Consider the following 14,423-nt stretch of genomic DNA (forward strand, 5'->3'; position numbering starts at 1 on the left):
ATCCAACTGCAATGACCAATGCCTGAACCATTTCGAATGCAAATGCAATGAATCATCAATAAAATCCATGGCTGAGTGAAGAAATGCTGAAATTGTGAGAAATAAATGCACAAAATCAAGACAATCAGAATGAAATCAAGTGTGTAGTGTTGTCCAGTGTTGTGCAGTTCTCCACACTGAAAAAGTTCAAAGGCCGGTGCTCGGTGGCCAAAGCCAAAAATGGCACCTAGCAGCCTTTATACACTATCTATATACTCTCTCTAACTCTAGTTGAACTTCTCTTACTTGATTGCAGGCTTCCTCACTATATATATATATTAATTCTGTAATTAAATTTGCAATCACAATTTTATGCAACTAAAGGCAAAAAAACAATGGTTACATTGGTCTTGGTCTTCTTCATTCCCATCATATCATATGTTTCTTCCTTTTTTTTTTTTTCAACAATAATTCATCATCAATCAATCAATCAAATCAATCAATCAAATTATTTATTTTTAATTTATTTATAAAAAAAGAACTGAGCAATGAATTAAAGAGGAATAAAAAGAAAATTGCAGTAGTGGAAACTAACAAAAGGGCAGAGAGAAAGAAAAAAGAAAAAAAAAAAAAAAAGAAAGGAAAGTAAAGAGAAAAAAAAAGAAAAAAAAAAAAAAAAGTTAAGGGAAGCAAAAAAAAAAAAAAAAAAAAAACAGCTTAGTGCGGGGTGGAGTGTAAACAAGTGTGCATAGTTTACCGTTTACTGTTGACGAGGTTTCAGGCCCCGGTATAGTACCAAGAGAAGTACCAAGGAGGACCATACCAAGCGGAACAACCAGCAGACCAAAAGACGAAGATGTACGATAATTCCCAACTAAAAGTGTGACAACATTGGCGGCGGGGCGTGCGTGCTGCTGCCTGCCAGTTCAAAATGGCGGTGGTGCAGGAGGAGGAGTTCGTGCCGCTCTTGGCCTCCTGCCGCGTGCTGGTCGTCGGTGCTGGTGGAATCGGCTGTGAATTATTGAAGAACTTAGTGCTCACTGGATTTGAAGATATAGAAGTGGTAAGTGGGAAGAGGGTGAAGGAGGGGTGTGATGTCTGCACCGGGGTACTAAGTGAGTTTGTTTTGGCTCTCTCTGGCTGCGTTATTACTGGAGATTCTGGGTCTTGTTGACTTGTGGTGATGTTCGGAAAAAAATATTGGCTCCGTAATATAAAGCATCATATTTTGGGTCCAGAAATACGTAGTCAGTGTCTTGGAATCGGTCGGCTACCCTCTCCTCTAAAATCCCCGACTTGCGGTCTCGTCTTCATGCAATAACAGGGAAGATTATAAAAATGCTTAAATTAGCCACCCAACATGGTAATGGGTAAAAATTAAGTGGCTGAGGAGGAGAATTGACCCTTAGATGCGAGTGAGGAAAAAAGTGCTTGGAAGATTTAAGCTTTTAGATGCAAATAAGTAAAAATTAAGTTTGGTATTTTTTCCTTTTTTGTCGTTTCAATTTTTGTTGCCTTTTTTTTCATTTGAGGATATTTAAGATCTTTAAAGTTTTTTGATGTCTCATTTGTTATGCAAATGATGACCACAATATAACCCTGTCCCAAATAAATTGCAGTAGGTAAGTTAGGTTAGGTTGCATGAATATATAAGTGCTCAAAATAGACTTTTCTGATGTTTCCCTTAAGAATAAAAGTGAGCACCATATGGTGAACAAGATGTAACCAGAAGAAATAGCTTTAAAGCTTATTGCTCAGTGACCTAGTACTTAACTTATTTTCAAAAATAGTTCATGGGTGATGATATTTTTGCGATAAAACATTTTTATGAAATTTGAATCTTAGCTTACTTCTGCAATATTGTTTTTATATATTTTATGTTAATCCCAAGGTTACTATTTTTGTTTTGTTTTTAACAGATTGACTTAGACACAATAGATGTCAGCAACCTAAACCGGCAGTTCCTGTTTCAAAAATGCCATGTGGGAAGGAGTAAGGCTGAGGTTGCCAAGGAGTCAGCCCTTAGATTCAACCCCAAGGCAAAGATAGTGGCTCACCATGACTCTGTGTTAAAGTAAGTGTTGATAGCATCATGCATTAGGTGCTGCTAATTGACATTCTTTTAATTACTAAAGACATTGCTTTCCAATATATTGCTTTCCATATAAATTATTATTACTTTTTCCATTTCAGGTCAAAGTATGGAGTTCCATTCTTCAAGGAATTCACCATGGTTATGAATGCACTAGACAACAGATCTGCTAGGAATCATGTCAACCGACTCTGCCTTGCAGCTGACATTCCATTAGTGGAGAGTGGGACAGCAGGATATCTTGGACAAGTCACGGTAAGTTTATGGCAGATTGTTATGATTCTGCTTAAGAGTTATTCTCAAACTCTATTGGTCAGCTGTTCTCTAGATGTGTGTGTGTGTGTGTTGGTTACTTTAGAATACTGTTATTTTTGAAAAGGAATACAGTAAACCCTCAGTTGTTCGGGTGCACCGTATCCGACCTCGCCCGTATCCGGGAGTTTAAAAAATATTTGATTTTTTCCCCCCAAAATTAAAAATTTGATGCGCGCCTCCAAAAGTCGTTCAATTGCCCGCGCAATGCCTCTAAGCTCTCCCCGGGCGGCATACCGCACCCGTAAGGCGCGCCCCAGCTTGCACGTAGCAATGATCAAGGTAAAGAGAATAGAAGGTAGGTTCACCAGGGGGGGGCGAGGTACCTAAATTTGTCTCTTCTGCACATTACGTCACATGAAATATGCCTGAGGGGTCCGCGCAGGGAAGAGAGCTCAGTCTCACGCGCACCAGCCTCCTGAACTGTGCTCCTCCCGCGATACAAAATTAGATATATACAATTTTAAAATCTGCTATACAGTGAGACAGTGAAAAGTGAACCGCAATATGGCGATGGATGACTGTACATACATGCATACTTGTAGTCAGGAGATTCATATATGAGTGTATAGTACCTGTGGAAACATGTTTGGTTGAATGAAATTATGTGGAAATATACCCCAAGTGTCCAGACTTTCTGCTTATCCGGCACCTCTGCATGCCCCTGGTTTGACTGTATGTGGCAATTTGCCGACACCTCCTCGCCAGCCTGTGTTGACTGCAGTGTCCTTGGCTGAGGCCCCCTTCAAGCCACCCAGAGATCAGGTTCAAGCCAGCAGCTCACAACTTAGCTATACAGCCAACAATAATATTGCAGATTTAACATTCACAGGTTTGAATAATATAATTGAGGTCCCCTCGTGGTAATCTGTAAAATCTGCTAATTTGAAAGGTCCCTGTTCCCCTACAGTCTGGATTAAAGGACTTAGTTATAGTAAATATAGAGACGGGACAGTACGAGCATAACTCCTTTACTGTATACCACAACTAGGTAATACCCCCCCCCTCAGCACCACCATGCTGCTCTTCAGCCCTCCTCCACCCTCCCAAACCTTGAATCCCTTCACTTTGTACTTTTGTGTGTGTGTGTGTGTGTGTGTGTGTACAGTATATCTATAATATGAATATTATCAGCCTACCAGCTGTTGGCATCATATAAGTTGTCAAAAGTCATTCAGTAAACATTCCTGTTGAATTTCTCTTCCCAGGTAATCAAGAAGGGACTCACTGAATGCTACGAGTGTCAGCCCAAGCCAGCTCAGAAGACCTACCCAGGGTGCACTATCAGAAACACTCCATCAGAACCCATCCATTGTATTGTATGGGCCAAGCATCTCTTCAAGTAAGTGCTGTAGTCTGTTCAATCAAAAGTTGCACCTAGAAATGTATTTGTCACGCTTCATGAATGGCTGGATTGTATTCCTGCTTACATGGAGGTAGGCTGTCACTCACACTTGCTCGGGTGCAACATGTTTCTATATTTTTTGTCTTAGCTCAACTCCTGTACAAAATAGGCCACTTTAGTTGGCATCATTAGACTCAGCAGTGATTGTAAAACTTTAGCCCATTAACTCCGGAAAAAAATTTGAATTTTCTTTTCTTCAAATCAGTTTATATTTTGTGTGTAACTTAAATGTGGTAATGTAAAATGATTCTGAAAATTATTTTGTTTGTCACAATAGTTCCTGGGTTATTCAGTGTTACCATATGGCAACGTTATGAGAATATGAGTTTTCAAAAGAATTCATCCTTAATTTCTGCACATGAAAAATGACAAGTAGAAGTAGGAAAAAAGCCTATGAAAATTATATTTCCTGTGTCAAGGTTGCCATTATACTCATTCCTTGCAGTGAAAGTTCTTTCCTTACTTCATGTGGTAAGGTCTGAAACACTTCTCACACAATCCAACATTACACCTTGAACCTCATAATACAGTCAGATTTGTCTCTGCGCATTGCATTACAGACAGCCTCGTTGCGAAGATCATGGCTAGAAGACCAGCATGATTATATCCAGATTCAATCAATATACCAAAAAAATACTTTGCTTTCTTCCTCTGTGACATTCGTGTCAGGCCAGTTTTTATAAGCAAAGTAAAACTTGGAATGCTGAACTTTGAATTCAAATAGATCTTCATCAAAAAATAACTCGAGAGTTCTGTTGCAGAAAAATCTCAGTACTTTTTATAGCAAGGCTCTGGAAACAAAAGCATGCAGCATGCATCATGTGACAAAAAAAGAGGTTTTGAAGACAAATATGGCCAGTGTGGTTGTATAATTTTGAATTTGCTGCATATTGCCTCTGAACCTGGGTGTCAGATTCCTACGGATGATCACAGTGGGAGCAAGGTTACGCTATGCATGCTATGCTGGAAAGACACGGTCGTGATGCTTGCTATGTGAGTTTTCACAGTGGAAGTGATGTCACCTAAGCTACATTGCAGATGTTTCCAGAAACACTGCAAGGGTTTTAGCAATCTCCTCCTAAGAGCTGTCCTTGTTCATGTCCCTGTAGCCTGCTGTAGGCATATCATATACGGAGGAGGTAGGAAGACACCTACCAAACGGACGTGAGCTACTCCCGGTGAGGATATATGGGAAGTGAGGAGGGTGCTGAAGCCCTTCAAAGACCCTTCCCATGTACGCACAGATGTACGTCTTCACAGGCAACACCCCCTGAACGTGCCTGTACGTTCACAGGAGAGGGTTACATAACCGAATCTTATAGATCTTGGCCTCCTCTTTCCAATGGTGTTTTTGTTTTTTTAGCTGTGATGAATAGTTTTATGAGATACAGAGGTTAAAAGAGCGAGCACTAGTGTCACTTGCTAGTGGTGCTAAAAGCTCGCTGCGAGCGCCAGTCACACTCACAGGTAATACCCTCTGAACGTGCCTGTATGTTTGCAGGAGAGGCTTGCATAACCGAGTCTCGTTGATCTTGGCCTCCTCTTTACAATGTTTTTTTTAGCAGCCCAACAGGGAGGGGGTCCCTGTTGGGTTGCCCGAGTGTGCCTAGGGGGATAGTCGCCTCCCTCGCCAAGCGCAATGATAGGGTTAAAGAAGTAGCAGAAAGCGAGAGATAGTAGGCTGTGTCACAGGAAATGGAATTGCCGCAGCTTAGATCTAGTAAACAACAGCTAATGAGCGGCGCAGAGACCCTCACCCAAGCAGTGATGCCAAGTCAGTGAGTCTATCCCTGAAGGAATGTCCCCGCCAGCTCTCGTGGAACCAACTATAGCATAGCTCCATATCTGGTGTGAACAGTCTTATTGAAAACAACAGAAGCGATTGAAAGCCACATGGTGGCATAGCGTGCATAGTGTGGCATTGCTTCCAGTGTGAACAGGTCGTTGTTTTCTGTGTGACCAAGTTTCGACAAAGATTATGATTCTAAAGTCACTGAAGTCTAATGGTACCAACCTAAATGTCCTATCATTTATAGAAGCTAAGCTAAGGCAAAACAATATAGAAACATGTAGCTCCAGAGCATGTGTGAGTGACAGCCTACTTTCATACGAGTGAGAGCTAATGAGGATAGGTGTGACAAATGCAGGCTAGGCTTCATGTGCAGACTTCAGTAGTTGACAGACAATTAAAAAAAAAGTCAGTTTTCATAATTTGTGTTAGTAAAAAGAAAAATTATATATGTAAGGAAACATTATTACTCTAAATGATATATACTTTTTGCCCCCAGTCAACTTTTTGGTGAGGCTGACCCTGATGAGGATGTTTCACCAGACTCTGCAGACCCAGAGTTAGTGGGTCAGGCTGGGCAGTCTGCTCTTGATAATGCAGGGGCAGGTACATCACAGGATGGCCACTCCGCATCTAGTGCATCTCAGGACACAAAGTCCACTACAAACGGAAATGTTTCAAGAGTGTCTACACGTGCATGGGCTATTTCACATGATTACTGTCCTAAGGTGAGTGTTAGGTTTTTCATTATCATGTTAGCTAGTCAAGGATATGGTTTATTGTTGTAATTGTACACCATAATATTGTGTAAAAGTCAGACTTCTCTGAAAGTTGATCCCCCATATTTTGGGGTTAAAATTTCCAATTTTTTGTTGGTTTTAAATTCAACCCTGGGTTAAAAACTAATACACTAGTAATTCACAACACTAACCGTAGGTTACATAATTTGTGGTATGAAATTTGAGTCACAGGGAAGGCAGAAAGGCACTAAGGAATTAGGATTCGATTTTTCTGAACCTTAACCCTTTCAGTGCGGGGAACATATATTCACGTCCTGGTCGCCAACCGCTCCCATCCGGTGGACGTGTCTATATGTCCTACTTGCTTTGTGCCACATATGGGAGACATATATATAAGTTATGTTTTATTTTAGTATGCCATAGCAGGGATATGTTTTCTGGGACATGGATGGTTAAAAGATTGATACCTCACTGATACGAAGGGAGAGAGAGAGAGAGAGAGAGAGAGAGAGAGAGAGAGAGAGAGAGATATATATATATATATATATATATAGATTTGATGAAACTGCAACCTTTCTTGAACCCATAGCCGTTGTAGCTCAGTCGGTATAATGCTCATTTCCGCCTGGGAAGATCGTAGTTCGACCCCTTCCTGTTCAGTGTAGGTGGTTAGCAGGTAGTCATATGTCATGGCAGAGCACAATACATCACTGAGCTACAGTGGCTAATTTTCATAATATCACACAAGATATGAACCTACATCGGTAATATTTTTTTTCTATTCTCTTGTTCTCTCTCACCCTGAAGATGTGGATGACAAACCACAGGAAACGACTCAAGCCTGTTCTTTTGGTGGTAAGCTATTTTTTGCTCTCTCTCTCTCTCTCTCTCTCTCTACGTAAAAAAGAATAGACAGGCGTCCACTGCGTTTTCATCAGTAGTCGAGCTGCTTGATGCTCGATAATGCATCACAAAATGCTGTGCATACATGTGTGTGTGTGTGTGTGTGTGAGAGAGAGAGAGAGAGACAGAGAATATAGTTTACCATAAAATAAACAGGCTTGAGGCATTTTCTACGGTGGAGCAAAATAGGAATTCAAGAGCAATATACGGAGTTCCTAGGTACAGCCAGAACAGAATACGGGATCACTCAGCAACAACTAAAACAAAATGTAATTATGACGCCAACATAGGTGTCGTCGTATATACCACTGGCGCTTCATGACGCCAACATAGGCGTCACTGTATGGAAAGGGTTAATATTACTTCTTTTGATGATACTGTAATCATTTATTGTATTTGGTTTACCCCCACACAGAAACTGTTCACCAAGCTATTCTCAGAGGACATCTTATACTTGCTCTCCATGGATAAACTGTGGGAGAAAAGGCGCCAGCCAACCCCTCTAACCTGGGAGGAGGCAGGAAGCTTGGGTAAGATTTCATATGCGTGCTGCTTATGCATGCTTAGGAAATTCATATTGTTTCATCACTTCATCATTTTTCACAGAAAGCTTTGTTCCATTACCTCATTATCACTCATTATCATCTGGTACATTAGTGACATGCTCCTAGTTATATGCTTGCTGTTAGTTAGTAGAGATAGAATAATAATAATGATAATAGTAATGATAATAACAATAATGATCACAAAAATAATGCAAAACTTGCTCTGCAGGTGAGAAGGGAGCTCAGAGTGAGCAGAGCAGCATAGTAGATCAGCGTCTTTGGACTGTGAAGGAATGCCAAGAAGTGTTCTCATCTGCAGTACACAAGCTTAGAAACAGACTCAAGGTGAGATGTATAAAAGAACTCATTCATTGGCTGCTCTACCTCTGCTGCCAAGGATAAATCATGGAGGTAGTATGGGTGGAGAGGCCACACACGCTTTACTTTTAAATGAAGCCAGCTTGGCTGCCATATTTTGGTAGGCAAGGCAGAGTGCGCCTGCTTTTACCAGTACCTCATCCTACCAACCTACCCCCATCCCACTTCCATTGGTAGCACACTGAATTCTGGCCTTAAGGCAAGTGACTTCGGGGGTCCTCCTGTGCATAAAGTACGTCCAATAGCTTTGAAATGTTAGTATGTTGTTTCTTGGTGTAATTGTATGATATTCTGTGAATTTCATGAAATTTGGGTGAAGTTTAGGGGGGACTCAATCAAAGCGTATTTTTATTTTTTTTTTGTTTCACAGACTTTATTTTTCAGTTAATCACTTTGGAAAAAATACCATAAAAACATTGTTTACAAGAAAAATACTCAGTATCATAAAAATAAAAAAAAACTAATAGTCCTACTTATGATTTTTATGTGAAAACTCATCATGGGTAATGTTTATTAAACTATGGTTTCATTTAACATTACCAAGTTTAATACAAGAAAACGGCTTCATAAGACTGAAAGAAATAATCAGGGTAAACAAACAAGGATTAATGCAAAAAAAATCATTTAAATAAAAAATAAAAATCTGATTTTAACCTCTCTCTCTCTCTCTCTCTCTCTCTCTCTCAAAAAATCTTGATTTCTTCCGACCCTGATGGGTACGCATTTATAGTGAATGACATGTTTATTTATAGAAGTATTATATGAGGCTTATACATTCAATTTTTCATTTTTCTCAAAGGATGAAGAAGCTGAACTTGTGTGGGACAAAGATGATCAAGATGGCATGGATTTTGTGTGTGCTTGTGCAAATATACGGGCACACATCTTTGGTATTCAGAGGAAGACAAGATTTGATATTAAATGTGAGTATTATAATAATAAATCTGTAGTAGTGATTTTTATTTGCCACAGGACATCTATGGAGTGATCAGACTTGGGAGAGTAAAAAGTAAGAGGTCTTGGAAGAGTGTTGAATATGGAGGTCATGAGTGTATAGAGAAATGTGCTGGTGGGATAAGATCATTTTGAAAGGATGGACGGTACAGTTGTAAAGTTTACTTAGTATCAATGCTTCAGTCAGCGAAACACTCCCGACCTGGAACAACTTGGTATTCAAAATAAGCACATCACCAAAACAAACCCAAACATAACACAGAATAACCAAAATAACCAGGAAGAAGTACAGTACTACTATTTACCTGGGCTTTGGTTAGATAGCAATAGGACCACCCAATAATTTTCAAGCATGGCCACAAACTTGGAGGAGGGATTAGTATTTTGTCACAGGGAGCAGTAGAGGTCCTGAAAAGTTGCCTATTTTGTTTATACAAATAGAACTGGCTTGAAATTCTGTAAAAAAAATTTAAGGGAGTTTTATTAAAAAATGTTCTTGAAAAATGGCAGTTTCTTTGCCATCTGTAAAGTCACCTGATATATATTTTGCATTCTTTAGGGTTAAAAGCATGATACAAGTGCAGAAACTAGATGTTCATCAGAGTTAGATAACTTTTAGATACCAGATAATTAAATGCATTATATACATTAAATGTTTAGAAATGACTGGTGTGAAATTTAGAGTAATCAGAACTCAAGTTTAGAAGTATACTAGAAACCCAGTTTGTTCTGATGTTAATGTGAAATTCTATTTTTTACTGCTGCAGAACTATTTCATATGAATTATTTTGGTTATGTTTGTGAAATTGAAGATTGTTTTATTCTTATTTCATAATTGCCACTACTTTTTTTTTATTTATTTATTTATTATTATTTTTTTTTTTTCTAGCTATGGCAGGCAATATTATCCCTGCCATTGCCACAACCAATGCTGTAATTGCGGGACTGATAGTGCTGGAGGGACTGAAGGTGTTAACAGGAAAACTGGAAGCAGCTCGGACTGTGAGTATTGCGATGAAGTTTGCTTGGTCAAGTCATATGTATAATACACAGTTTTTTTAATATAACATTTTAACAAAGCGTCAGACAACGATGGTATTTTGGAAGACGATGATTACGATCCCGACCTAATTGGCAAAAATAGGCGTAGGTGCCAAATGTTGATGATTACAGCACTTGTAAGATAACTTTAAGGTAAACTTCACTAAAATATACAGGCACGGGTAGCGAGGCTAGGTGCCGTCATCATGTACACACCCTTTCTCGTTCGTGACACCCATGTGACGTGTAACTATGACGTAGTAGTCATCATCTCAACCACACACACACACACACACACACACAGTAACGATAGTTCAGCCACTGCACTATGTTATATACTTACAGCATGTTGTACCAAAGACGGAATTTTCCATGCAAAGGATGAGTAATTTCCTGCGAGTAAAACTTTTTCGCAAATATATAATAATTTCGAATGAGCATCATCCTTATGTATAGGGCTGAACTAGTGTGTGTGTGTGTGTGTGTGTGTGTGTGTGAGAGAGAGAGAGAGAGAGGAGAGGAGAGGGAGAACTACCAGTTGAGTCAGTGATTACTACTACTTCATAGTAAAACGTCACATTGACGTCACGACTTGAACGAGAGGCGGTGCATACATGATGACGGCACCTGGCCTCGCTACCTGTGCCTGTATATTTTAGTGAAGTTTACCTTAAAGTTACTCTTACAAGTGCCGTAATCATCCACATTTGGCACCTAAGCCTATTTTTGCCAATTAGGTCGGGGTCTTAATCATTATCTTCCAAAGTACCATCCTTGTCCGACGCTTTGTTGAAATGTTATATTTGAAAAACTGTTTCATTTAATTTTCCAATGAAGTAGGGTATAATAATCCAGTTTTTAATTGTTAAGCTATTGAAATTCAACAAATATTTTGAATTAACTTATTTTTTTCCCCAGACATACCTAAATCGGCGACCTAACCCTCGCCGGCGATTGCTTGTACCCTGTGCATTGGATCCTCCACGGCCCCAGTGCCTCGTGTGTGCCCCTAAGCCTCGTTTATCATTGAGGCTGCCTGTAGCTCGGACCACTGTGGGTGCTCTGAAGGACAAAATTTTACGAGGTGCTTTGGCTATGGCAGCCCCTGATGTCGAGGTGGTGGATGGCAAGGGCACTATTCTAATTTCATCGGAGGAAGGGGAGACTCAAGAAAATAATGACAAATTTCTGAAGGTAAGCAGTAGCGGCACGGGCGCTGCCGTCTTGGGAATATTTTCTTTAGTTCTGCTGCTGTGGTCGTTAGTTATTAAACTCTGGACCATTTCTATTCTATCAGTAGACTTGAAATCGCCAGTTAGAAATTTTTGTTGTTGCAGGGGCCTACTATACACAGCGAGATAAGAAGTCAAGAGTTGAGAATTTGTGCTACACTCAAAATAATGAAATTTCCTTTGTCTGTGTTCCTGTTTGCTTGTAGGTTACCAAGATATCTAAGGGGAAAAAAAGGATTGGTATATTGCCACCCAATTCATATGAGAACATCCTTAGGTCAAAGCTAATTTAGTTTTTGGAGAAATTCTCTTAAAATTGACAATGATAGTGGCCATCTTGAAGATCACATTATAGTCATTATGGCATGCAATACCTAACTTTTAGAATGCACTGATTTTTTTATATTTTTTTTTCCCCGTTCAGGATTTCAACATAATGGATGGAACTCAGCTGAACTGTGATGACTTTCTACAAAACTACAACATCATGGTGGACATAATTGACTGGTAAGAAAGAAAAGTTGCACTATTTTTCATAGGTTAGACGTAGAAATTCATACCATACTGACTACAGTTTGATTAGTTAGTCTTCTCTCAAACTTTCAGTAAATACAAAGAAATTAAAGGTAATCATTTGTAAATAGTTAAACAATCACTATAAAGATGAGTCAATTCTTTAATGGACACCAAGCTGGAGGATGTTGTAACCAAGTTTTATTGTTCTATACTGATCAACAAAGGGAACAGTAAACTCGTGCTTTAATGAACAATGTTGGGGAAGAAGGTGTCGTTACATCTGAAAATCCACTCTATCCGAGCAAAAGGAAAGAAAATTAGGGTCTTTCAATCCGTTTGACTGCAATGTTGAAAATCTTCCAAATCTTTTTCAAATAGAAAGTATTTATCTCCAGCCAGATGACAGATTTAAAGACCAGTATAAAGTAAATCAGTTTGAGTTTCATAGATTTTTAAAGCCAGAGCAGTTTTCAGATTTGAAACAACTTGCTTGTAATGAAACTGAACATGCTTACATGATGAGATGGGATTGCCAATGGTGTTGTATTATGAGAAAGGGGTCACAGGCAGAAAATGGTTTGGGAACCACCAGTTTATTGAGTTGAAAGTAAAATAGAAAACTGATGATTGCAAATTACAAAGGCCAATAATGTACTGTTATTTGTTTCAATGCCACAGTGACCATTTGAAGGATGGGGCTGAGTTTGAGGTCATTGGTGACCCTGAAGAATTGAAAAAAGAACAAGAACAAGAAGCCAAGATGAAAGATGAGTCAGCAGAGCAGGGCACATCAGATGCAACTAAAACTAAAGCAACACCACCATTGCAGCCAACAACATGTAAGTTTTCCTGTATTAATCTAATTATACAGCATCAATCAGAACACTAACACCGTCTTGGATTGAAACTTCTAATATTTTCTCCATTATCTCCATAATTTAAATTTTATGCCCCTTCAATTTATTCTTTCCAGATCAACCAGTTTTCATTAACTACTCCTGTATATGATAACATTTGTCTGATATGCCGCTAAATTCTCACCAATATCCCCATGTGCTTTCAACATTTATGTTATACCAGTGCGACGTACGTTTGCCTGTTATGTAACTAAACTCACTCCATTATCCCCATATGCTTTCAACATTTATGCTACCAGCCCTGACGTACCTATAGCTTTAACTACATTCAGTTTTTTTCAATAGATCTCAATGTTATAGTCAATATCATGAGAGCTAGCAGGAATAATCCTTCGGGGATTGACTTGTGGACCTGGCATCATTGCTTGGGTGACAGTCTCTACGTCGCTCATTGGCCTGTTCTTGACTAGATCTAATCTGTGGCAAATTCCGTTTGCCATGACGTAGCCTACTATCTGTCGCTCCCTATAGTCAGTTCACCCAAGTCTGAGGTGTGCATTATCATGTGCTGGTAACCTGTTGTCCCACGGCGTGTCCGATTATATGAATAATATGTGGTAGCCTATGCATAGGAAACAGTCGTCAGAGTCAGTAATGTGCAGGCAACAGTAACAAATACCATCAATTATAGTCAATTTTGAGTATAGATGGATTGATATTGCTATAGCAACCCCTTTGGGACAAGTTCTAATGAGAGAACTACATCAAAGATAAAGATAGGTAGATTTTACAAGAAATTCCTAATCATAAAATTTTTTGCTCATGCTAATATTTTAACTATTCCAGCAGTGGTGGAAGATGATGATGACCTGGTTTGTCTAGATGATGAAGTTGTGGAGAAGAAGAGAAAATCAGATGGTGATGAAATAGAAGAGGAACCTCCTCACAAGAAAACTCGAAGTAGTCAGGATGCTGATGAAACAGAAGAAATAATGGTGTTGGAGTGAAGGAATAAAGTAACAGTTGGTATTGCATTTCTTTGCTGCATTATATGGATGTGTGTATAACACACACAAAATGGGGTAAGAATTGAGTGTCTGATATCTGGTTACCATACAGGAAAAAGTATATACAGAAGCTTGAAAGGATACAAAAGCCTAACTTAATTGGAACCAAACTTACCACAGCTGTCATATGAAGAGAGGTTGGATATTTTGAAACTGACAAAGACAAAAAGTTTGAAAAGAGAAAGAGGAGACTTGACAATTATGTATTGGGCAGTTAGGGGATTAGAACACACACATTAAAGCTCTATGCTGCCAGGCAATGAAGAGTCCAGCTTGTGATCAGATTGTGGTGAATTACACACACACGCACAATGATAAATACCTCTATTGTCTCGCATCAGTTTTCAGATCTGTATTATGTATTTATTCCTAAATGTAATTACTACACTTTAGGAGCTGCAAAGAATGGGGTTTCTTCACAAAAGCATTTTCATGTCTACCCTAAATAGTTCAAATACATTTTCCATCTTAGGTCAAGTAATTTATATAGGTTCGTTAATTTCCAATAAAGAATATAAAATCACAGTGTGCTGCATACTCCTAAAAAGGGCCCTCATATAATGCATACTTTAATCTTTGATCTTTCTTATCTTTATCATCAAACTATGATGAT

General features: G+C 39.0%; 1 protein-coding gene across 2 annotated transcripts; it reads left to right on the forward strand.

The window, feature by feature from the left end:
* Positions 1–874: 874 nt before the first annotated feature.
* Positions 875–14,333, forward strand: LOC126987894 (SUMO-activating enzyme subunit 2-like). Of its 2 annotated transcripts, none has more exons than XM_050845388.1 (13): positions 875–1,042; positions 1,899–2,053; positions 2,173–2,326; positions 3,592–3,725; positions 6,077–6,305; positions 7,636–7,750; positions 7,995–8,110; positions 8,943–9,066; positions 9,987–10,099; positions 11,057–11,332; positions 11,795–11,877; positions 12,565–12,725; positions 13,590–14,333. In XM_050845388.1, exons 1-13 carry the CDS (start codon positions 911–913, stop codon positions 13,748–13,750), a joined length of 1,953 nt encoding a protein of 650 aa, XP_050701345.1. In that variant the 5' UTR covers positions 875–910; the 3' UTR covers positions 13,751–14,333. The 2 variants fall into 2 exon arrangements, with proteins under 2 accessions (XP_050701345.1, XP_050701346.1); XM_050845389.1 differs by having other exon boundaries at positions 13,593–14,333.
* Positions 14,334–14,423: the final 90 nt, after the last annotated feature.

The sequence above is a fragment of the Eriocheir sinensis genome, chromosome 67 (assembly GCF_024679095.1).
Source record: "Eriocheir sinensis breed Jianghai 21 chromosome 67, ASM2467909v1, whole genome shotgun sequence".
NCBI lineage: Eukaryota > Metazoa > Arthropoda > Malacostraca > Decapoda > Varunidae > Eriocheir > Eriocheir sinensis.

Excerpts from the sequence above, each read along its gene's own strand:
- LOC126987894 (XM_050845388.1), top strand. The coding sequence starts at position 911 with ATGGCGGTGGTGCAGGAGGAGGAGTTCGTGCCGCTCTTGGCCTCCTGC. Across the intron at positions 7,751-7,994 it reads GGAGGAGGCAGGAAGCTTGG|GTGAGAAGGGAGCTCAGAGT; the intron begins GTAAGATTTCAT and ends CTTGCTCTGCAG. Across the intron at positions 11,333-11,794 it reads ATAATGACAAATTTCTGAAG|GATTTCAACATAATGGATGG; the intron begins GTAAGCAGTAGC and ends TTCCCCGTTCAG.